This window comes from Limanda limanda, chromosome 9 (assembly GCF_963576545.1).
Source record: "Limanda limanda chromosome 9, fLimLim1.1, whole genome shotgun sequence".
Taxonomy (NCBI): domain Eukaryota; kingdom Metazoa; phylum Chordata; class Actinopteri; order Pleuronectiformes; family Pleuronectidae; genus Limanda; species Limanda limanda.
Window position 1 is genome coordinate 9,332,306 of NC_083644.1, and position 23,589 is coordinate 9,355,894.

At 44.0% G+C, this 23,589-nt stretch overlaps 1 protein-coding gene across 3 annotated transcripts in view; it reads left to right on the top strand.

Moving 5' to 3' along the window:
* The window catches only part of dennd1b (DENN/MADD domain containing 1B), a 106,961-nt gene that overhangs the window by 18,767 nt on the left and 64,605 nt on the right, over window positions 1-23,589 (top strand). For all 3 annotated transcript variants that reach the window (XM_061078317.1, XM_061078318.1, XM_061078319.1), the window contains exon 3: window positions 5,456-5,499. In XM_061078317.1, the coding sequence (XP_060934300.1) occupies window positions 5,456-5,499 (44 nt within the window). The remainder of the gene's footprint in view (window positions 1-5,455; window positions 5,500-23,589) is intronic.

Genomic DNA, 23,589 nt, shown 5'->3' on the forward strand with positions numbered 1-23,589 from the left:
CTACATACTGTGAAATAAATCTCTCTGAGAGATGAGAGAGCGAGCGAGAGAACCAGAGTGAATGAAATCATTGCCAAGGAGGTTAGAGTGCAGCAGTTTAACCCCTGGCCAAGAAAGAGGGAGGAGAGGAGGCAAACGGAGCGAGAGAAAGGAGGAACAAGGAGAGGCAGGCACTACATCCCTTCATCTCTGGAGCACGGATGGAGGAGAGGGGCTGCCGGTGGCTTTCACAGCCTCTCTTCTCACCAGAGGAACTGCTGTTCACCATATGGGATTTGGCCTCTCTTAACAAACAGGCCCCCTATTCACTTGCAACACACATTCAGTCGTTCATGGAATAAGGTGAAAAAAGTGCATTTTTATGCCTTTAGAACATTGGATGGCCATGAGGGCTCTAAGTCTGTGTTTGATTCACATAGTATAGAGAATTATAAACTAGAGGCTTTCATCTAAATGTGTATTCACACTGGATTTAGGGTTAGGCCTTTTTTGTGTTATTCTGAAGTCTCTCTCAGTGTTAAAGCCAGAACCACGCATTCAGGCCACTGTTATTGAGCTGCTAAGGTGATCCTATAGAAATACTGCACACCCACAGTGCACTCTGCTATGTGGGTGTATATCGTGTTTACCATACGCTTTTCCCGGCAGTTTGAAAATGCTATTTTTATAAAGCTCTACGTCGTTCAAAGAAAGTAAGCGAGTTGGATCATACTTTTGTAGGTTAGTGACAAAATGGCTTGAAGTTGAATAACTTGCAGTGCAGCGTTGGGCAGTGTGCGCTTTCTGACAGTAGTGATACGTGCCAACTTTTTTCTCCAAGCCAGCAGCATTAGGGCAGCATTAGGAATGACATTCTCTGCCAACAGCCTCCTTTTAGCCTACTCAGAAATCCCATGAAGCATAGATTTATGCCAGTAAAATAAATATGCCAGTATTTCTCATTTTTTTTCAGCCTACTTGGAAGCGCTGGTGAGAACAGATTTATGCAGAAAAGTGAAGAACTGAAAGATGAAGGGGGTAGGCTTATTTGTTGTTCCTCTCATGTTGCGGTGCAAGCGTGCCTCTCTAATTTATTCTGTTTAATCCCGTCACGTTTAATGATCCACCTGTGTAGGTAGGAAGGGAGTGGTGTCAGTTGAGAGAGGAGAGGTCTACCTCCCACTCCACCATCCATCCATTTCTTCCGTCACGTCATCCTTCCTCCTCCCACTCCTTCCCCATTGCCCCACTCCCAGTTCCCAGCACCCTTCACCTATTAACCCGCCTCTCTCCATCCTCCTCCGACATATAAAGACAGGTGTCTTAGGAATAGCCAAAACATTGATTTTTGACCATCTCCACCCCCACCGCCCCCCCCTACCCCCCCCTTCTCCTGTATCTGTGTCACGGCTCATGGCTGCTTTCATGTTGCCCCCGTCGTTACTGTTGGAGGTCACCCACGCTTGAAGCCCTCAGGGATCAATGGACATGCTACTGTACAGTAAATATTCACTCCCGAGCTTGCCATGTATTTGTAAACACGCATGGACACGTTTGCACGCAGACACACTAGCACTTTGCACGGAGACCAAGGGGCTTGGGCATGTCGTCACATTTACCTACCTCCATTTCCCGGGGTGTGAATGGAGGAATCTGACTCGGGATAGGTGATTTCAATTCAATTCTCACCCTCAGGATCTGTTTACGCTCCACGGGGGGTGAAATATGCTATAGGTTGGCCACTGGCGTCACATCAAATGGACACTTTTTATACTGCTTGTAACAACTCTTTATAGATTTTGTCAACTGTAAGAAATACAATAAACAGGTTTTCAATGGTTTGCATTTTTGAGGCTTTGGTGGACAGAGGTGAGAGAGAGGCTGATGGGAAAGAAATCCATGTATTATGCAGGCAGGCTGACCATGGTGTGCCTGAAAGATTTATCGGTTGAAAATAATCGGCCGATATGAGCCTTTCACAGATATTTAAGTTTTTGGTGTTAATTGTTTATTTTCTTAATTCAAGATCAATATATTTGATTGTATTTGTGTTTTTTAAAAATTTATAATAAAGTCTACGATTTAACTGGGATATCATATTTCTACCCCCAGAAATTGACATTTTATAAAATCCTTGTCAGGTTTTAAAAACATATTTATTGGTATTGGAAATTGTTAATCCCTTATATCGATATTGGCATAGTCCCTAAAAAAACCATATCAAATTGCCTCTTGGCAGATGTCGGAACCTGACGAGGATCAAATGTTTGTGTGTATTTCATGTTCTCATACCTGCAAGTGTCTTGGCGGATGTCTTCTAGGGCCCCTGTGGGTCCAATTTTAACTGACAGCTACTATCGTCTGTTGCAAGAAGAATATGTTTTATGACCTTGTGGATGAGTCAAAACATTTATAAAGGCCGAGTGCACTTGTAAAAGAGCTGTTTTGAAAGATCACAAAAAAATCCTCATCCTCAGAGGTTGCAGACTGAAATGTATTGAGCATAATCTCTGCCCTCCACATCAAGCACTGGAAAATTCGGATGACATTTACACAGAGCAATTTTATGAGCAGGTAATTTTCACCTGAGATACTATTTATGTGCTCGAAATAAAATTGTTAAACCATTCTGCATATTTCACAGTTGACATTGACGTTGCACAATGGAGAAATGAATTGCATTATATTTTTTGGTCAGAGTCGCAGAGCTCTTTGTGTGTCTGTGTCTGTGTGTGTGTGTGTGTGTGTGTGTGTGTGTGTGTGTGTGTGTGTGTGTGTGTGTGTGTGTGTGTGTGTGTGTGTGTGTTCTGTGTGTGAAAGAGGGGAGGCTGGATTAACCAGTGCAGGATCTGTCATGGTGACATTTGTGTCCCCTGGCGGAGCAGCAGGGGTCCTCTTCACCTCTGTAACCTTCAACTTACAGCCCCAACTCCCTTCAGGCTTCCTCTCGCGTCCACCACACGCCCAGCACGTCTGGAGGGAGGGGCTTAAAGACACAAGAGAGAGCGTGAGGCAGGAGCAGAGGTTGATATATATATAGGGAAAGAAAGGTTTTGGAAGACGTTGGGGATAAAAGCAGCATGTACATTAGGCTGAAATGTGGAAAAAACGAGAGGAGTAGGTACAAGTATAAAGACTGGATAAGAGTAGCCAAATGATTGGCAGGGAAATGTGGAGGTAGAGCAGAAAGAAAAGAAATAGAGCCTGTAGAAGAGAGAGGAAAGTATACAGGATATCTTAAATTGTCACTGTTGTATAGAAAACCTAAGGACAAAAAAAACAATGGGCATTAGGCTATTCATCACACTGGGGGAAAAATATCCCCCTAGTGCGCTAATGGCTGGAACAAGAGATAAATGAAAGACTAGTCGTATAAATGATTGTATTTACAGGCAATATACCGTAACATTATACATTTTCTGGTGAAAACGGAGCCCACTGCATCAGCTGTAAATTTGATCACTGCCGTCAGGATCGTGTGGAATGTGGAGAAAAGTTTTTCCCTTTGCACGTAAACCTTCACCGTTTTCAGACCTCTGCACACCTGGCCAGTCTCTGCAGAGGAGCCAACAGAACTGTCAAAAGTTACCAACACTGGGTACAACAAGCCAAACCCCCCCCCACCTCCCACCCCCTCCCATCTTCCTCTGTCCTGTATCATTGTCCGACAGCAGTTCCCATCCTCTCACCCAGTAAATCGGCATAAAATAGCCCTAACTTTGGCAGATCATAGGGACGGGAGAAGGGGCGGGGGTGCTGCTGGATGGAGTTGGGGAGCAGAGCTTTGAGCTCCGGTGCCTTTTTTTTTCTTTTCTCTCTTTCAAGATGGGGCCCATGAAATTATCCAACAGGATTATGTAAGCCATCATGGATTCTGCTGCGTCCTGTCATGCGTTGGTACATTGTATTACCCCCCCCCCCCCTCTCAGGCAGCCTGCCACTTTACAAGCTTCTCTGCACACTGTGGTGCTTTTGCATATCCTCTTTACTGCTCCTCTCCTCTGACTTTAAGCTGTTTATGTTCAGCTTTTTGAGCCTAGGATGGGATCACAGGCAGATATAACCCTTGTTAGAATGGTCATACAATAATCAACCTCATGGTTTACACTTGTTGAACTATGTTATTATTTCTATTATTTAGTATCACTGCAATCAAAGGGTTTGTTGCTCACAGATAAAGAAGTCTGGTATGTTCCTGAGCCTGTGGGCCTTGTGTGTGTCCGAGCCGGTGAACCTGGCCTGTGAGAGCACGTCTCTTCAAACCCTCGCTGCTCCTGTGGAGGTCACAGGGTGACCTTGGAGCTGTGGAAACCATGTTTACCAGAGACCCCTGTGTTCAGGCTGTGGCTGGCTGGCTGCTTCCTTTTAACCATATTGTATAAGCCTGAGAAAAACGAAGCGTTTATTATAATGTTTGGAAAAAAGCTTTCAGAGAGATGTAAACATGTTGCACAGAAGCAATCGTAGGCTGACTGGTTACTACAACAAATAAAATGGCAATTTCTTGCAGTTTGATATATTTATCCTCCAAATTGGCCAGTTCCTTCTTTATTTTAATAGTAATAATAATAAAAAATAATAATTATAAACTTATTTATAGATCACTTTTCAACGCAAAGTACAAAGTTCTGCTTCTTTAGTGAACAATATGCTCTTATTATTAATATAAAACATTTATATTCTGTTTTCTCTTTCTTTGACTGGAACTGGTTATTTTACTGTAGATTAGTCAGTTTTTTTGGTCACAAATCAATTAATATGTATTCTATAAAAAAAACACAAACAGAAATACCCATCACAATTTATCAAAGCACAAAAATTGTATGCTTTTTATCTTAGAAGCAGCTGAAACCCTCAGTGTTCAATTTGTAATGACATTTTTGAAGCTTTTGAACTCTGTAAATCTATTCACACTATAGTGATATGTCATTAATAACTGACATAACAGCTAGTTTGCAATATCAGATAGATTGTTAATTTCCTGTCAATCTACAAATCGGTTTATGTACTTGGCAAATCTTGCAGCATTAATTTGTTTGCTGATCTCACAAACCCCTTCACAACCGCTATTATAATAATAATAATAAACCTTTAGCGAAGCATTTGCCTCATTCCAGCAAATACCCAGGCTTGTATCAATGTACGAATAATTAAGTGAATAAACCCGAGTATATGTGCTGATGTGGCTTTCTTAAACGCGCATGATTTGGTGTATAATATAAGCTATCATATCTACACTGAGGATATAGATTTGCATATTTGCAGCACATACAGCCGAGACGCTTTCGCTCTTGTCTTTCAATGTGTGCGCTCGCTCTCTCGCTCTCCGTGTGTGTGTGTGCGTGCTGCGTGCACAGACTCGAAGCAGCCACCCTTGCCCCCACCCCTCTCATTAATATGTATGTGTTCTGAGGCAGCTAGCGAAGACGATGTGTTTCTCACCAGCTGATTAATGCTGTCTGTCAATTACCTCTAGATCCAACCGTGCTGTGGAGCTTCCCCCAGGACCACACAGACCAGGTTGGAACACACTCTGCTTTTTCATACTTCTCTAACTCTCTTTCTCTCTCTCTCTCTCTCTCTCTCTCTCACTCGTTCCCCGTTACAGACAACCTCCACCTTCTCCTCCTCTCCCATCTCCCTTCCCTTTCCTAATGCCCTTCCTCTCCCTGCCATCCTGTGGTAACCTCCCCCAACACCTAACACCACCACTACCACCACCACTCTCCTCCTCATTCCTATCTCTGCTTCCTCTGCTTCCTCTCGCTCCCTCTCTCCTCCTCCTCCTCCTCCTCCTCCTCCTCCTCCTCCTCCTCCTCCTCCTCCTCCTCCTCCTCCTCTCTCTCTCTCTCTGTCTCATTGTACGTCTGTTGCTGGTAATGAAAAGCAGTGAGCAGGTCTTCAATAACCGACGTATCAGTAATTATCATGCAACCGTGACAGGAATGCACACCTCTGTTTTCCCCGTTTCTCTCTCTTTCTGTCTCTCTCTTTTTGTATCTCTTGCTTTTTCTCTCATTGTCCTACTCTGCCTGCTTCCTTTTGTTTCACATTTATAGGTTTATCGGATTCATTTTCAATCTGAAAGCAGCAGTTTTGCAGCACGTTTGGCCACTGAACTAAATACTGCTGGGTTTTCTATACATGCATTGTATCACCTAGTAATCTGTATTGATGAAGACATTGTTGTAAAGATAATGCCAGTATTTTACAGCTTCAACTGCTAACCATTATAATAACACATTACTCCCCAAAGGAATAACTAAAGTCACTTTCCTGGGAACATGGGAAAATTGCTGCACTTACATATGAATGTGCAAGTAACACGAGCAGTCAGATTGTTCACAGTTACAGGTTGTAAACAAGCAAACAGTTTACCACAAGTCAGATTATATAATCTACTAAATTTTGAGGTAAAATAGAAATTAAGTCTCTCCCAAAGGCCAATGGTGGGTAAATATAGTAGAGGTCAAAGGTTAAGCAGATAGTCTACCTGTAACGTGCAATGGATGACACTCGTTCAGTCACGGAGGGCTGCCAATGCAATCCATAACCTTGTGTCCCACTTCCCCTTCCAGGTGATGAGGTAAACATAACACTGCACAATGAAACAATGTAAATAATTGACACATTAAATATAAAAATGTAAAATGCTTTACTTTTTTGCAAAAGATGAGTTTAAAACCAAAACCTTCACTCAAGTGCAGAACAAAGCTTAACATTTTATACAGTTGATAATGTTACATTTATAGTGATACCTATCAATATTAACATATTTTTTTTAACACAATTATTTTGGCATATCGCCCAGCCCTGAGTAAAGTGATTACAAAAATTGGTTTAAAAAAGTTATCAGAATTACAGAATTATATCAAGATAAAAAAAAAACCTGTATTGTTACATAATGTCTAATAATATAACATAAAATCCTTTTTGGCAGAACAGTTAATTGTTTGACTGCTTGTGTTAATTGCCCTGTCTGAAGTCACTGTAGCTAACTTGTGTTAGCATTAATAGAATTAGTCTAAACCACTGTTGTCACGAGGCTGAATCATTAGCCAGTCGTAAGTCTTGTCTGCCGTCGTTGGGGGACAATACACTTTTTAAATTGGATTTGATATGCCTTTTATTTAAAAGACCTGCTCTTTGCTCTGAGAAAAATACACAGTCTCAGCAGGGTGCCTTTGTTTTAATCTCTGGCTTCACCTTCAAAGCACAACGGTCGAGATCCAACTTGATAAAAACAATCACAGCGCCAATCTGTATTAATTTCTACGTCGTGCTCGTCACTATGTACTCTAAATAGATTTGACTGACTCATTCTCCTGTTGTTGCTCCAGCGTGTGGTGACTCCATGACTCCTGATCTCTGTTGCCTGACTTCCCAGGCAGTGAATGTGCGTGTGATTTTTGCATCGACACTTAAATTTGACCAAAAAAAACCACACACACAAGACGTGGAGCGAATTGTGTCTGTGCCAAGAGGAGCAGCCACAGGACAAAACGGGACCTGGAGCAAAATCACCGGACAGATGACTGCAACAGCCCACGAGGGAGAGAGGGGAAGAAATGCACGAGTAAAAAGAAACTGAGGGAAAGACAACAATATGTGCGTAGGCTAACTATTTCTTAACACAGCAGCCAAGCCAGCGAGTTTAAACAGCTCTCCTGCCTCTCTGATCCACTTTGAGGAATAAACGTGCTTGTAAAAAGATGCTTCAGGCAATGTCTGCCTGCCCCACAAGAACCAGAGCATGCTATCAGAGTAAGTGGTAGAGGGAGTGAGGGAACACGAGTGTGAGCAAGAAATTACAGACTTACAGAGGTAGGCACAGGAAACGCTAGTGAAGGAAGACGAGTAAAAAGAGCAACTGAAACCAAAAGAGATGAAGTGGGGTGGGGGGTAAATAGTGTAAACATAGTGTATGTGTTGACATGAGCCTGTCTCATCCTTCTCTTCCAGCATGTCTTCTGTTTTAGCCCCCCCACCACCTCACTTTTCTTTCATTCTGTTGTCAACCAGATCGTTTGTGTGGATAAGATGGCCCTTAAGATGGCTAGTTAGCGTGCTGTGTACAGAGGGATTGGCCCTTTCCCCCGTATACATAAAGGCTGTATTCACGGGCCTCATTACCAGGATTAGGGCTCCTTTCCTCTTTTGTGGGGCTGTAGGCTGGAGTCCCGTGCAGCCCCGGTCGCCCTGTCTCTCTCTCCGCGGCCCGAGCTGGCCGGCATATGGCAGCAGCAGCCAACAGTCTCCGTCGAGGGGCTCAGAGCTCAGAGCAAGGCCTCCTTTTGTTTAGGCCGTTATTGTTGCTCTGCGTAGTGACATTTGTAGGCCGTAGGATCGGGGTGGAGGGGTTAGTCTACCCCAGGGGAGAAGGGGAGAGGGAAGGAGACAGAGGAGCGAGAGAAAGAGAGGGATGGAAGGAGGGGGGAGAGGCGAAGACATGAAGACAGACAGGAGTGTGGATTATGGAAATATGAATTGATTTTTTTCTGTTCTGTGGTAGAATAGAAAGCTCAAAGGAGAACAGACTGCAGGCTGGCTGGCACGCCGGGGTGGTGCTGGGGAAATATGAAGTGAGAGGCGCTTGCTCCCTCTTTCTCTCTCTCTCTCTCTCTCTTCTCTCCATTTCCTCTCTTTTTCCCCTCCTGCTCCCCCTATTCCTCCCTCAGCCCCAGAGACTCTTGATGCCCTGGTCATCTGCAGATGCCACTTGGAAAGAGAGGGAGAGATGGAGGAGAGGGGGGGAAGAGATGGAGAGAGAGGTGGCTAAAGCATATATTTGAATCACAAGAAGGTTTTTTTTTTTCATTTTTTGCAAATGGAGCAGACAGATGGAAATCTGTCCGTTTCCTCTCAGATCTCATCCCAAAGTTGTGGAAAAACACAGTAGGCAGAACACGCACACACACACACACACACTCACACACACACACACACACATACACACACAAACACGCACAAGCACATACACACACAAACACGCACAAGCACACACACACGCACACACAGAAAAGGATTCTGCCAGTTAATCCTAGCTAACCACAGTGTGTTGCATATAAGGCCCACTTCTCTGTAGAGAACAGAAGATAATATGATAAACACTCAGCAAGTTCCACAAACGGACAGAAGACCATTTGAAAACTAAGAGACTGTGAGAAACTCTACAACATTTAAAAATGTGAAGTGACTTCACTGTTTCTTAAAATCTGCCGCACCTCTTCGTCCAAGAGTACTACAGAAACTTATTTTAATGCTTAGAGCCTCCAGCAATACATTATTTATTTGTGTATTTAATGTTTTTGTTTCTTCACGTCTTGTCTTTCTGTTCTATTTAATTAGTTTTGGTCTTTGGTTATATTTACCATGTCATTGTAAGGTTCTGCCATTTAGCTAAATCAACAAGGACCATTTGTGAGCTGTGGTCAGTGATATGTTATAAAGGTGATGGGTCTCGGCTTCCAAAGATGTAGTTCACATTCAAAGTTAAGGGCAGTTTGGAACCAGCCCTCTGTACATGGGGCACCAGCCCGACCAGGTGAGCTAACCAGTGTCCTACACATAGGCACTAACCATAGGTTCAACCTTCAAAATGAGAATTTACATCATTAGCTTGCATTAGTTTACTAAGAATTGTATGGGGGTAAAAACATTGAATGACAAGCAGCTCTGCAGAAAAAAACACTCTTTACTACTGCGGTGAGCAGAAAAGCATCTCAGATTGCCCAACATCACACATCCTGTGGGTAGATGGGGGACAACATGAGAAGACGTCTACCCCTGTCAGCCACGAGCAGAAACATGAGGCTGCAGTAGACTCACACTCACCAAAATTGGTCAGTTCAGGACCTCGTCTGATGAATCAGGGTTTCTGCTGAGGCTGCAAATGATAATGTTAGAATTTGGCATCAACAGCATGAATTCATGGACCCAACCGGCCATTTATCAATAGTCCTGGGTGGCTGCAGCAGTGTGTGGGATGTTTTCTTGGGCCTTAATACCAATCAATCATCAATTAACCATCTTCTAATCGCCACTTCCAGCAGGATAATGCACCATTTCTTGCACATTCCTTTCTTACAGTTTAGAAGCAGCTTTCCTCCCTCAGTACATTTGTATATCATACATGCACTCACATGCATACAAAAAGAGATAATGTTGTTTTTGCTTCCTTGTTATGGTTCATTCTGTCGAAACCTCTTATAGCTCCTAATCTTTCCCCTATTTTTCACTCTCCTCTTGTTTATTTCTTTCTCCACTTTCATGCCAATTTTTCTATTTTTAACCTACCCTCCATCTTCTCAATACCCTTTCTATCACTTACTCTCTGCATGTTTATCAACCTCCTTGTTTCCAAAAGCCTCATTTACAATTTCCCCTCACAAGCCAATGTTGCAGGAAATAGCAAACTACACACACATTTATTTTTCTAGCAGCCTGGTTGTAGCATAATATCCAGAAAGAGATAAAGGAAAATTTGAATTATGAATAAATTTATTGCAAGGTCTAACTTAAGTTGATGTTAAGTCTCTATGGCCATTCCACACATTTAAATAAGGAACCTTTGATATTCCTGCTGCATACTGCACGGAATTGACCACATAACATGCTGTTTTTTATTTATGCCAAGGCTACAGTAGCTATGATTTGATCCTTAAAGGAAATATCTTTGCCTTGATACACATGCATTGCTATGTTTAATTAATTTGTCATATAAGATGCATTCCAGGACTCAATGTTGTAACGCGCTGTTCGCTTTTTTATTGTTTTTGAGCAGTTTTCTTATGACTCTGTTAATTGACTACCATGCATTTTCTTATTCAACTTTTATACTGTTGAAAAAAATCCCTGTTCACGTCTACTCAAAACCTCACTGTGTCATCGGTGGGACAGAAAGAGAGGTAGGGACAAAGAGAAAGAGGGGCAGACAGTCTCTGGAGGCGTCAACCTTTGTGAAGCCTCGTGTTGCTCTGACGCCATGCTCCATCAGGACAGGCTGCCTGACATGTTGTGATCGGTGGCCACAGCTCTGTACACTGGCCCTGGGTTGGGGATGTATTGAGGGGACTCTTTGGAGGAGAGGTCAGGTGGGCGGCGGAGGGGCCCCGTGGTCTGAGGGATGGAGCTGGGGGACATGATTGGTGGATTTCAGCCCTGAGGGAGCTCAGTGTTGACCTTGGGGAGAGAAGTAAAAAGTGTGTAAGAGTGTTGGTGGAGAAGTCCGTAGCAAGGGGCCAGAGATGCTAACTTGAAGACAATGACATGTGGCCCTATTGATACCTTATAGGGAGTGGTATAGACATGTTGTTTAGGAGAAGGGGCGGACCAAGGGGAAGCAAACGAGGAATGGGAAGTGGTCGGGTTTGAAAAGAGATGTATGACATAAAGTGTGACAGCTAAGGTTAAAGGAGGTAAAAAAGTCATGATATGGATGTGCTAGGTATGTAAGAAGATGAAGGGAAAGACGTGAGAGACGTGTTAAATTACCTAACAGGAAAGAAATTGTGAAAAAAAATGGAGGATCGCAAAAAGTGAGTGGGTTAGTTTGGCTGTGATGAGACTCAGAAGTGTGAAAGTTTGAGGGTTTCGATGTTGTGTTTTTTAGAAATCCAAAAATGAACACCTTCTTTACAGGAAGTGTAAATTCCACGGCCTCAAGGTCTACAAACCCAGCGATGAAGGATTACAAAAATGACACATTGTCCTAATTCGAGTCACTTCTGCTGCTTTTGACAAAGTGACACATTTATGTGTGAATACAGGGAATTAGTAAACTATTTGGTGATGTACTCAATGACATATTAATGCAGAATATTGCAAAGTTCATGTAGGCTGAGTGCAGTTGACAGAGGAAGGAAAATCTGTCAGACTACAGGCTTCACAAAGACAAAGCCGTCTTCCCCGCCCATCTTCCAAACAGATAGGAGACAGAAAAGTCGTGATGCTGTGTGAGTATTTTGTCAGCTCTTTGGCTGCTGCTGCAGCCAGTTATATGAAGCTGCAACAGCAAGGTGTAGGGAACTGAGAGATGAAAAAGATGGAAATTCATGCCTTTTTTGTTTACGTGTGTGGAGAAGTGTAGGCCTGAATGTGTGCGCCTATGTGTGTATTTGTGTATTTTGTGTGTGTGATGTCTCAGTGTGACACGGGTTCTCGTCTTTCCCCTTCACTGCACCCTGACAGCAGTGTCAAACAAGGCCTCATATGATCTGTGTATGTCTTTGAGAATATGTGTGTGTATGTGTCTGGGTTGATCGTGTTTTTATTCTTCTTTCTAACCCCTTTCACCTCAGATCCCTGGGGTGTTCCAGGGGTCTTGCCTAATGGACAGTCTCGCCCCACTAAGCTGGCCTTTCTCTCGGGCACTGAGCTGGACGCCTAACTAGGGCCCTTTGTTGCTCATGGGTCCTGATTGCGCTGACCTCTGGGCTCCCTAGCTGGGAGAAGAAGGGTGGTGGAGAGAGAGGAGGAGAGCAGGGGAAGTGTTTTTACGCCCCGTTGCTCACATCTCTCCAGTATCGCCCAGTGACTGGTGAAAAGAAAGCAGTGGTGTGTTTTGGCAGCAGTGTAGAGAACCGTTGGCTGCTTGTCTTTCTCAAGCTGCTGGTGGACAGTCATGGTTTCAGCTTTAGATGAACCCATCCCACAAGTACCTCATCGGATAGGCCAACTGCTCTTTGGTATAAATATGAGCTAAACCAGTTCCTACCCAGGCAATGAAACATGTGCAATATAATCCGTCCATCCATCCTTATCGGATATTATATATAGCTTATCTTTTAAAGGGTCTTAAGGGGAGCTGCAGCCAATGCTAGTTGACATTGGGCAAGAAGTGGAATACATCCTGGACAGGACGTCAGAGTATTCCATGGCCAACATATGAAGACAACCCCACTCACATTCACGCATTAAGATGGTTTAGGGTCTAACCCCAACCCGCATGTTTTTAAGCTTTGGGAGGAAGTCGGACTACCTGGAGAATACTAGTGCAGACACATGGAGAACAAAGATCCTGGCTGAATCAGGAAACCAAGATGGGAACCTTCTTGCTGTGAGGCGACGTTGTTAACCATTGTTGAGAGATATTTATGAGGAAAGCCTTAGCATCCTCAGCATTTGATTGGCAGTCACCAATCAACAATGTGTGAGCTCTTCTAAGACACGATTCCAGAGGCTTGCGGACATGTTGCCTCCTCCAATCAGACGACAAATGTGGCCAATCAGAGCGGAGGTGACTTACTATTTCAGAGTGTCTCCTGGTGAAAGTGTGCAGTGTATGACCCCCTGTCCCCCAGTCAGTAACTGACTGCAAGACTCCCAATAGCAAGACAGCGAGCCATGTTGAGCTGCACATTGATCCCATGACTTTGAAAGTTGTGTAGTCTGAACTTGGCATAGGATGGGTAACTGGCGGTCATTCAAAAGAATCAAGTTTCTAACATTTCCGAATTGGAGCGCTGGTGCTGGCACAGAGCGGTTGGGATGACCACAAAAAAACAATAGATGAAGACAACCCTGCAAGAGAAAAACATTCAAGTTCAACCTAAACATACACAGCTTTCATTCAAAGCCCTCTTTGATTATCAGAGATTCCAAAAGAGAAAGTAGCTGCTGTTGTGGCCTGTTTGAAAACATTTTTGAACAAATCGCCTCAGTTAGGGAACAGAGATTTAGAAGAGGGAACAGGGACATGTGGTAAAACATTGTTCCACCTTTTTCTGTTTGGTAATGAAATATTGAATTCAACACCCATTTGTCAGAGTTGTGTTTTGCAATGAACATATGCTGACTGGACTTGTTTAAAGCTGCCGCACATATGCTCCCAAATGTATGTATATTTTATTTGAGAACGATGCCAAACTCTGTCAGTATCACGGCTGCCGTCACAGAGGAAGAACGAGTGCATCTCCACTTGGAAACAGGTTGTCCCTGTCAGCCAGGAAGCTCATATTTACAGTATCAGATGCCAGACGTACCCGAAACCACACACTCCCTCTGCCAACAGAGCTATCACACCTACTACGATGTGGCTTAATTGGCGTTCGCTACCCCATGCATGGCATGACCAGCAGCCACCAGCCAGCGACGGAGATGGAAGCAATGGCAGAACAAATAGGGTGTTGTGTAAAAGAGGGGAAGGATGAAGAGGGAGGGGAAGAGGAAAGGAGGAAGAGGAGCGTGCAGCGATGACCTGACCCTCTCTGCAAGATTCCATGTACATCTGTCAATGAGACGTCCACAGCCAAATGTTTAGGAGCCAGTGTTGCGCTGCTGCTCCCCCGCTGAGCGTCAATGTATACATTCTTTGTGTGTGTGAGTGTGTGGTTGAGTGTGTGTGTGTGTGTATGTGTGTGTGTGTGTGTGTGTAATGCCATGTGTTAGAGGCAGGCCCACATCAGGGTTCATACAGTCGAGCTAAGCCCAGTGGGAGCTGAAAGCTTAAAGAAGGAAATCCCCCCCCGGCTGCTTCGCACACGCGCACACGCTCGTGCGTTCTCTCTCTTGCTCTCTCTCTCTCACCCCCTCTCCTGCTCTCTCTCACCCCCTCTCCCTCTTCTCCTGGCACTTCATTAATGAAGCCCATGCTTGTATGTTTGGGGCATATGCAGCTCTCTTGGCCCAACACTACAAGTGTGTGTGTGTGTGTGTGTGTGTGTGTGTGTGTGTGTGTGTGTGTGTGTGTGTGTGTGTGTGTGTGTGTGTGTGTGTGTGTGTGTGTGTGTGTGTGTGTGTGTGTGTGTGTGTGTGTGTGTGTGTGTGTGTGTGTGTGTGTGTGTGTGTGTGTGTGTGTGTGTGTGTGTGTTGGCGAGTGAGACATCTCCCCCTATCACATGGTAATATATTCAGTGGAAGATCTCGGCAGAGGCATAATACTGCCGCTCTCCCCTGTCTGAGCCCATCTGTGATATGTAGAAAGGACATCAGCAGGACAGGGTATTAGCACTGGAATAATGCACACTGTTATTGTTGACGCCAAATACTTATTCTCCACGCAATATGCCCCCTCACCCACTAACATAAATACACCCATTGTGGAGAAAGCAGAAAATAAATGATTGCTATACAATGGATGACATGTGTACTACCCCACTGGAATGCTTTATTGGAGGTGACTCCAACAGCTGATAGATGGAGAACGAGTTTGGCACTGGACATTGGGGGTTAATACAAATTCGTTGTTAAAAATTGCATTAAAGCCAGAAAAGGACGGAAACTTGTGGAAGTTGTTTTCCCGGTGATGTTTCCATTGAGGAGGTGGATATAAGGTCTTAAAATGGAAACTTGTGCTGTAGCGTGGTTCACAGGACGCCCATCGCAGTCTCTATTCTGTCCTTGGTTTAGGCAGCTGTGATTTCCTCAAGGGTCCAAAAGTGCAGATTTGAAAATGACATCTCGCTATAGAGGTGGCACATACACAAATGAATATCAGAACACGTATGCCTGTCAGGTGTTGTCATGAGCTTGAAGAGGCCAGAATATTAGTCTGCCACCTTCAGCACCTCCTGAAGAACAGCTCAGACTGTTGTCAACCAAAATAACCTCCGTCACCAGAGGAGCTCTGCATCAGAAGGGTCACCGCAACCCGAAACTCGCGGTGGGGATTAAAAAACATCCAGAAAGACAAAACTCCCTATTTCCCTGTCTCCCTCTCCTATCAGCCCGGGCGCAGTGAGCAAGAATGTGAAAATGTAACGCCCCCGTGTCAATTTAAAAGTGCACCTCATCGGCTCCTATGCCCCTCCACCTCTCTCCCTATCACCCCCCTCTCCGTCTTCCCACTCTCAAGCAGCTCTGTTGCTTTGGTCGAGCTCTGAAGGCCGTTCTTATTACCGGCACAGAGCGCAGGTCAGAATGGCAAGCCGGCAGCATACTATTAAATCCTAATGAAAGGAATCTCTGCAGGGTCTGGGGTCTGAAGCGGCCAGAGGAGGCTGTGCCTCTGCCCATTGTTCTTCTGCTTCTCTCCTCACTATTCTGTCGTTTTTTTTTTTTTTTTAATATCCCATCTTTAAAATCTGACTTCTTTTCTGTCTACCGTCTGTCACTGTCTTTGTCTCTCTCACTCACTTTCTGTCTTTTCCTTTGTCTTGTTCTCTCTCTTACTCTGCATCTGTTTCACTCTACCTGCATGTGAATCAGATGGTGTGTCTCAGATGACGTTTTCTCTCCTGTTCATTTGTCAAGCTGTGTGCTCATCTAAGTGCACAGTTTAACAAATAACGTTTGTTTCTCCTCTGGAAATAAAAAAGACTTGTCTCGCTATTGCATGTTGCTCATTAAGGCCTTTGGAATAAATAGATGCTCACCTTTTTTCAACATATTGTTCCAACCACCACTCACGTATGCAAGAATCACATTGATATGATTTGAGGAATAAGAAATTAGGTCACTGAGTCCCCCCTCGACAGGAAGGTTTGAGGTTAGTGTCACCTATCAAAGTGTTATCCTACAAAAGAGACAGATATGTCTTGTAATCAATGAATAAGTTGCCCTGCAGTGCCTCCCTTTTCAAAATGTATCGTGTAGCTTTATGATTTAAGTGAATTGGCCTCATCAAAGTGCAGTGATGTGGGATTTTAACTACAATTTGACTCATGCAACACTTTCCAGGGACCAGCATGCCTGCATTTATTTCACAAGGACTGGAAATAATGGCATCGTTTAAGAGCTGGTAAACATTATCGGAAGCAGGAATTGCTGATATAGATTGTTTGATACTTATAAAACAATGGGTTATATACGCTCTATACCGTTACACGAGGATGTAAAAGTATGGTACTATATTATATGGTACTGTTTGTTCCTCTCAGCGAAACAGAAACCGCTCATCACGTAAAAGGTTGCAATGCTAACTTTATATGACTTTATATTCCTTTATATTTCACAATGTCAACATTTTGATTTTAGAATACCTATTTCTGATTTAAACATCTAAATTCCGCTAGTCTGGGTTCGGTCTAGGTTTATCAAAATGTATCGCTCTTCATTGACCTCAGTGCAACATCGAGGCTACACCTGAGGATTGTAAACTCCACCTGCGGACAACCACTTCCATCTCTCCTCTGATCCTCTGTCTTTCTGTATTCATTCCTTCACTCTTTCTTTTTATTCTTAATATGTTTGCCTCTGTTTTTCTGTCAGTCTCCTCAGTTTCTTTCAGTCTCCTCCTGTCCCTCTCATGGAAGTATCACTTCCCGTAACCTTTGGGTGTCTGGTGAAGTTTTGAGATTACTGAACAAACAGGAAGTTGTCCGGGAAGTCGTGGATTACAGTATATTAGAACAAGATTAACTCCCTTTTTCTCGTTAAAGTACTGATAATCATCTCCCGTTCAACAGTAACCATGGTGCCAAAATTAATTTATGAGGCATTGAGTCTGACTTTTTCTTTTTTATCAATTTTGAGCTCAGTTTTTATCCACGATCCTACGAGCCTACCCAATCAAGGTTTCATACCATCATACATTTTCATTCTGCATTATTTATTTTATTCCTCTCGCTCTAAAACCAAGGCTCAGCTGTCCTTGTGCCTTTACACATTGCAAATGAATGCATATCCATGCAAATTCTTAAAAAAGAAAGGCTGAGAATTTGAATATTTTGCTTAAAGCTGCACCCAGGTCGACCCTGCCATTCGGCATTTGAAAGCAGTGTGTCTGTTTGAATACTGAGGATCTCTCTTTGTCATGTTCGCCAGAGGGGCTGGGTGAGCGAACCAGCACCGGCAGGATGGGCAGAGATCGGCTGGCTAGCTGCACACAGACAGACTAATTGGAAAAAGGGGGGCGAAAGGGGGGACAAGGGGTGTTGGTAAGGGTGAGGAAAAGGTGGGGTTTGCAGGAAGGGGGGAGATGACGACAGGGGGTTTAGGAGGGAGGTGAAAGAGGACGGAGAATGGGGGGATGAAGTGAAGGAGGGAAGGAAGAGAGGAGGTGATGAAGAGGGCACGAGAGCGTGCGGGAGGAAGAGGTGAAGAAAGGGTGAGTGGAGACACTGTGGTTTCCAGCGCTGATGTGTTAGTAGCCCTGCTGACTGTGTCATTATACTGTTGAAGCGCTGGCTGGATACCCAGGGTTCCCGCCTGCTGCAAACCGCTGTATCCTCAAACTGTGCTCGGCTCATATGGATGAGAAAGCTTTGCACAAACCAGTTTTCTTGCAGATACCAAAGCAGGAACTGAAACCTCAAAGTATCGAAGCAAAGCTTTGAATCCACCAGAGCAGGCATCTATCGAAGGAAAAAGTCATATTGATGTCTAGTGCTGAGAAGGGATATTATTAATTTGTATATAATGTAAAGTATTTATGTAGTCAGCCACCCGGTGAACCTTTATGAAATTGCACCATGGTGTCATCATGTTGGATCACAACAATGATTTAGTGTAACCAAGACAGTTGTGTGCAGGAACCAGAAGGTGTTTCTGCATTCTTAATACATGTGGAATGTAGCGTTCACAGCTTAAGGTAAAAATAAACAGTTTGATAATGATAAACCAAAATATCTTATCTCAAGATCCATGCACCAGTAATTTTTTGAGACATTTAAGCAAATCTTGTGGTCGTCCTCTGTAGTTTAAAGATTTAGAAGGGCAGAGCATGGACTTTATATATAGATGTAAGACACGTCTCCACTTCCTCCCAAACGCGGGTGGGATATTGGATCAGCTTTTTTAGTCTGATCCAATATCCCACCCACTAACATGGAGGAGGCAGGGTTTACTACCTGTACTGTAGCCAGCCTACAGAGGACAATTCAGATGCTTTGGCCTCATTTATGGGGAACAGCCATGTTGTCCATCTTTATATAAAGTCTATGATGCAGAAGCTTTGTACCCTGGACTCTTTATGTTGCCTGACCGGTAATACTTTAGACCATGTCGTGTCATCCTCGTTAGCTGTTTTCTGCCAAGGTGACTTATCTTACTACAGTTTCATATTTGACCTTCATTTTGTTAAGTGTGCAGCAGTAAACCTATATCTACTTGATAGTAATTTAATTATCGTGACCAATTTTCTCCCAAGAATTCCATATTTTGTGTCAGGATTATGGGTTTAAAGACATTAGCTTTAGATTATTTTCATTCTGGTCAAGAGCTTGTTCAATTTCAAACAACCAAATGCCTGGTTTGATACCCGAGTCCCCTGGTGGGACTATAAATAGTCGTACAGATGCACACATGTGTAGCTTACTGTACCATTATAGATGTTTGAATGGGTTTTACTACCTTCCCCAGCTTTTAATTGATTCCCATTCATTTCCATATGGTATTAAATAAATGTACTTACAAAGACTTAACTCCAGTCGGGTCATTCATGGCAGTGAACATCTTGTCTGCATTATTCAGAATTGTGATATTTTCTGTGGTAATGCAGGGCAGGCCGTTCAAATCAGCCTGCACTTACAACTGCATTACCAGGAAATGATAAATTAACTTTGACAAAAAAAAAAAAAACAAGAGTGGACACAATGTACACTGTGATGGATTATACAGTGAAAAAGACATTCAGACATATAGCTGACAGCCGACAGTAATGTAAAGTACATGGGAATTGTAGTAATGGGCTAACACATGAATGCAAAAACACGGAGACTAGTTCTTAACAAAAATCTGTTTCTAATATTATATATACCAGTGGTGCATTTACAAATTTGCCTGACACCAGCCTCCACTGCTCCTAAAACGACATCCTGTATAAGCGGCTCTTGGGGCCCGGCTGCACTGAACTAGGTTGAGTTACACTGGGTAGCTAGCTAGATTGATCTGGCTGCAGTATCCAGGGGAATATAAAGCAGGGCAGGGGCTTAAAGTCTGAGTCCCCCCAGGGAGGAGTCCTCACTGCATGGGGAGAGGGGCATGAACTGAGCTGCTTACCCCCCCCCCCCTCTCATCCCTCCCTCCGTCTGCCGCTCTGTCCGTCCACTGAATGTCTTCTCCGTCTCTGCCTTCTCCTTATGACATTCCCTCCTGTCAGTCTCTCAGTCTGCCTCCATCTTTTTCTCCTCCTTGTATTTTATTACTCTCAGCATTAAATTGCCCTTTTACTCCATCCACTCTCCTCCTTTCATCCACATTTTCTCTACAACACTCCTCTCTGTCTCTCTCTCTCTCTTTCCTATATATTTACAGGCATATGGGAAAGTGAATGTTGCTCATGAAGTTCACACCCAAAATGAAACACCATCAGGGCTGGTGCTGAGTTCCGTATTTAATCCGCCTATAAGGGACACATCTTTTTTTTTCAAACTGGTTAACATCATTCTGTCCATGCAATGATGTTAAATGCTGCGTTTTCCCCCCTTTATAGTGATGGTGAGTGGCCAAGAGGGGAGGTGCATGTGTATGTGTGTTCGAAACAGTCAAGCCGAGCCCACACAGTATGATCTATCACGTGTCAAATCCCCCCAGTGCCTGCTGTGCGCCTCAACCATATATAGCTTAACCTGCTGCAATTACTTCTAAAGGAATCAGGGTGCAGCAGGAACTAAAGTGAAGTTTAGGCCTGTTTTTTTTTTTCAAGAATAGAAACGCAGGAGTGTTTTCCGCGTGCTGCAAAGTTAGCTGCTTGTCCCTGCTGTACCGTGCTATTCTGCTGGGGCATGGTGCAAAGCTTGACGCTGCTGCTGCTGCTGCTGCTGCTGCTGCTGTAGTGTTGTGTGGTGGTGTTGTGTTGTGGTGCCGTGATAGCAGCATCGTCCGCTGGGGGAACCCAGAGCGTTCTGTCTCACTGAGTGATACCCCTGTCTCCACTCACGATAAACAGCACGCACAAACTCTCTCACATACACATCCGCCAGTGTCTGCCAAGCCCAACCTAGCAGCAGATTCCTCCCTCACCCCCACCTCCCCCCTCCCAACACACACACACACAAAGCTGCAAATATATTAGCTGCCTCTTTTTCTTTTGTCTTGAGAAAATGGCAAGCAGGGTGTGTGTGTGCATCTGCGTGTGAGGTGGGGTCCTTTACTGTACATGGTGGTGGAACACCCCCTTTATGCCATTCCAGTTTAGATATCCCCACGGTATTTGGCCAAGGCATGGAGAGAGGGAAGCGGAAACTGAGCTTCAGATGTGTAAGAGAACGGTAAAGGCTCATTTATGCTCAACGTTATTTATATATATATATCTGTATATATATAGAGATAGATACGGATCCAGATGGCGCCTTCTCTCAGTTCATTTTGTCCATACTTACACACCTTTTATTAGCAAGACAAAAGTTCCACCTTTTTTAAACTGTACAACGTCTACAAGAGGTACATTTTTACGAAGTCCTCCACCATCGCTATGTTTCACAAACTGGAAGAACATGGGCACTTCCATCGTTTGAAATTGATTATTTATTTTAAGGGGAGCATTAATGAGGGAAACAGAAAACAGACTGACAGATGAGTTGCGTATCAGATAAACACTCTCCCTGTTTCTTTGATTTGAACAGAGAGAAGGTGTTGGACCAGAACTAAATTTGAGACCAGTAAAAAGGTTTGATTCATCCAAATTACAAAAAAAGTGTCAAATTCACTCTCTTACCTCTTTTGGTGCTGTATATAAAGTCATGCAGATTGTTTTTGTTTTACCTGAGGTATTTTATATGTTTTGAGATATTAGTCCCTGTGGTCTCTGTAAATACAACCACCTTCTGCCAGAGACATAGACCCAATAAAAGTGTTTGACAGTAAAGTCTGTGGATTAGTCAGACATAGTCATAAAATTTAGTTTTTCAACTCTCTACTAAATGTACTTCTCCTCTTGGGATGGAGGCAGAAATAAAAGCCATGACCAGAACACAAAGCTATTTGCATGGCTAGATTGCACTTTTTTGGTAGTTTTTGTGAACTAACCCTTTAACACATTTGTTGCATTACACATTTGACAGTGTTCTACAGACTGAGAGATTTTTTGCCATGTCAGCAATGGTTCTTTAGTCAGGTTATGTTTTGGGCTGCGTTTGCTCATCAGCAGTTTCCCTTCAAAGCTTTTATCGATTTTCAATAGTACCTTAGAAAATGCACTAGTGGTTAAATAGCAAGGCTCCATTGCATCATCAGAAAAGTGCCCTCGTATTGATCTCAGTAATATTTGAACCGAAATTATTTGACTATCAATCAGATGCTATTGGGCGCCCCCCATATGGAGGCTTGAGTCCCTCTGCAGTGACTCTATGTTCGGTTCTGACCCTGGTTTGCTGCCTGACTTCCTTTCTTTGTCAAATGTGAGAATCTGTTTCATAAACTGTAAACTGGATATCTTTAGGTTTTGGAAATGATGCTCCAAAAAACCCGATCAACAGACTCTTAAATAACTGAGCCGCAGGATCTGTCCCACAAGCCTTTGAGTCTCTTAAATGACTAGAGACAGTAGATCGAAAATGTGAGGCAGATATGAATATGTGGTGCTTAGAATGTAAAACAAATAAATATAAATATACAGAAGATATCTGTTGTCAGTGACTCTTTACACACATACAAACACAGCACTTCCCATTGGTCCTGTATGAGATCAGAGTCCCTGCAGCCCCTCGGCTGTCACTCAAACACAGATACCTGATGTGGGCGGGGCTGCGACAACTCTCAAATCTGGCAAGTCAAATGTTTTTATTTGTCGGGAAGGCAAGTGCTCGTGTGTGTGTGTGTGTGAGAGCGTGTGTTTGTGTTTGTGTGCCATATGCAGTGCGCCAGGGAGGGCTCGCTGGAACATATTGGTGTGCGTACATGGTGGTTAATAATAGTAGCAAACGCACACAGCGATGGCAGCTCTGATGTGTGTGACAGATTTTACAGCCGCACACGCCGAGACGCAGGCACACACATGTACACACACGCACACACATACACATGCACACACACTCCCACAGCAGAGACGGAGACCTCCTCTGCCACCGAGCCCCCCATCTTTGTTGAGTTCTCAATTTTATCACAGATCCTCATAAGTAAAAACAACCACTTCCCCGACCCGCCCATACACCCCCCATATGTGGCAACGTGCACACACAAACGTATAGCCGAGTCAAACTCAGCCACCCACCTACCCACACACACACACACATATACACAAAACACATACAAATGTACATGTCTAACCACCCTCTCACATTGAAAGCACCAAGTCCTTGAAGCAGCCAGGCACTCACATACTGTACATCACACACTCAAACGCACACACACACATAGGACACACACACACACATACATATACACCCTCACCCCCCCCCCTCTGTCGTAGCTCATTGTTGCCTTAGTCTGCTTGTCTGTTTTGATGGTTGTGTTGTGCTTGGGTGGCAGCTTTACGTTTTTGATAAGGAGGGGCCGGGGATTCAGTGACTGCTCCCCACGGCGAGGTCTGAGCAGCAGCAGACACCCAACCTGTCGTCCAGATCAGTGTTCGGGGGAGGCAGTGAGAGAGGGGGAGAGGGGGAGCGGGTGGGGGGGTAGTTGAGCATCTCTCTCAGCTCGGTCATCTCCAGTCCGAAAGAAGAGACAGACCTCGGGTTCAGCAGCCAAGCTTGGCAGGCGAACGAAAGAGAGAAGAGGTGGACGGCAGGAGAGGCCAGAGCAAAGCAAACGAGCCACCCAGTCCCCAGGATTAGTCAGTGAGCTTGGCAGAGC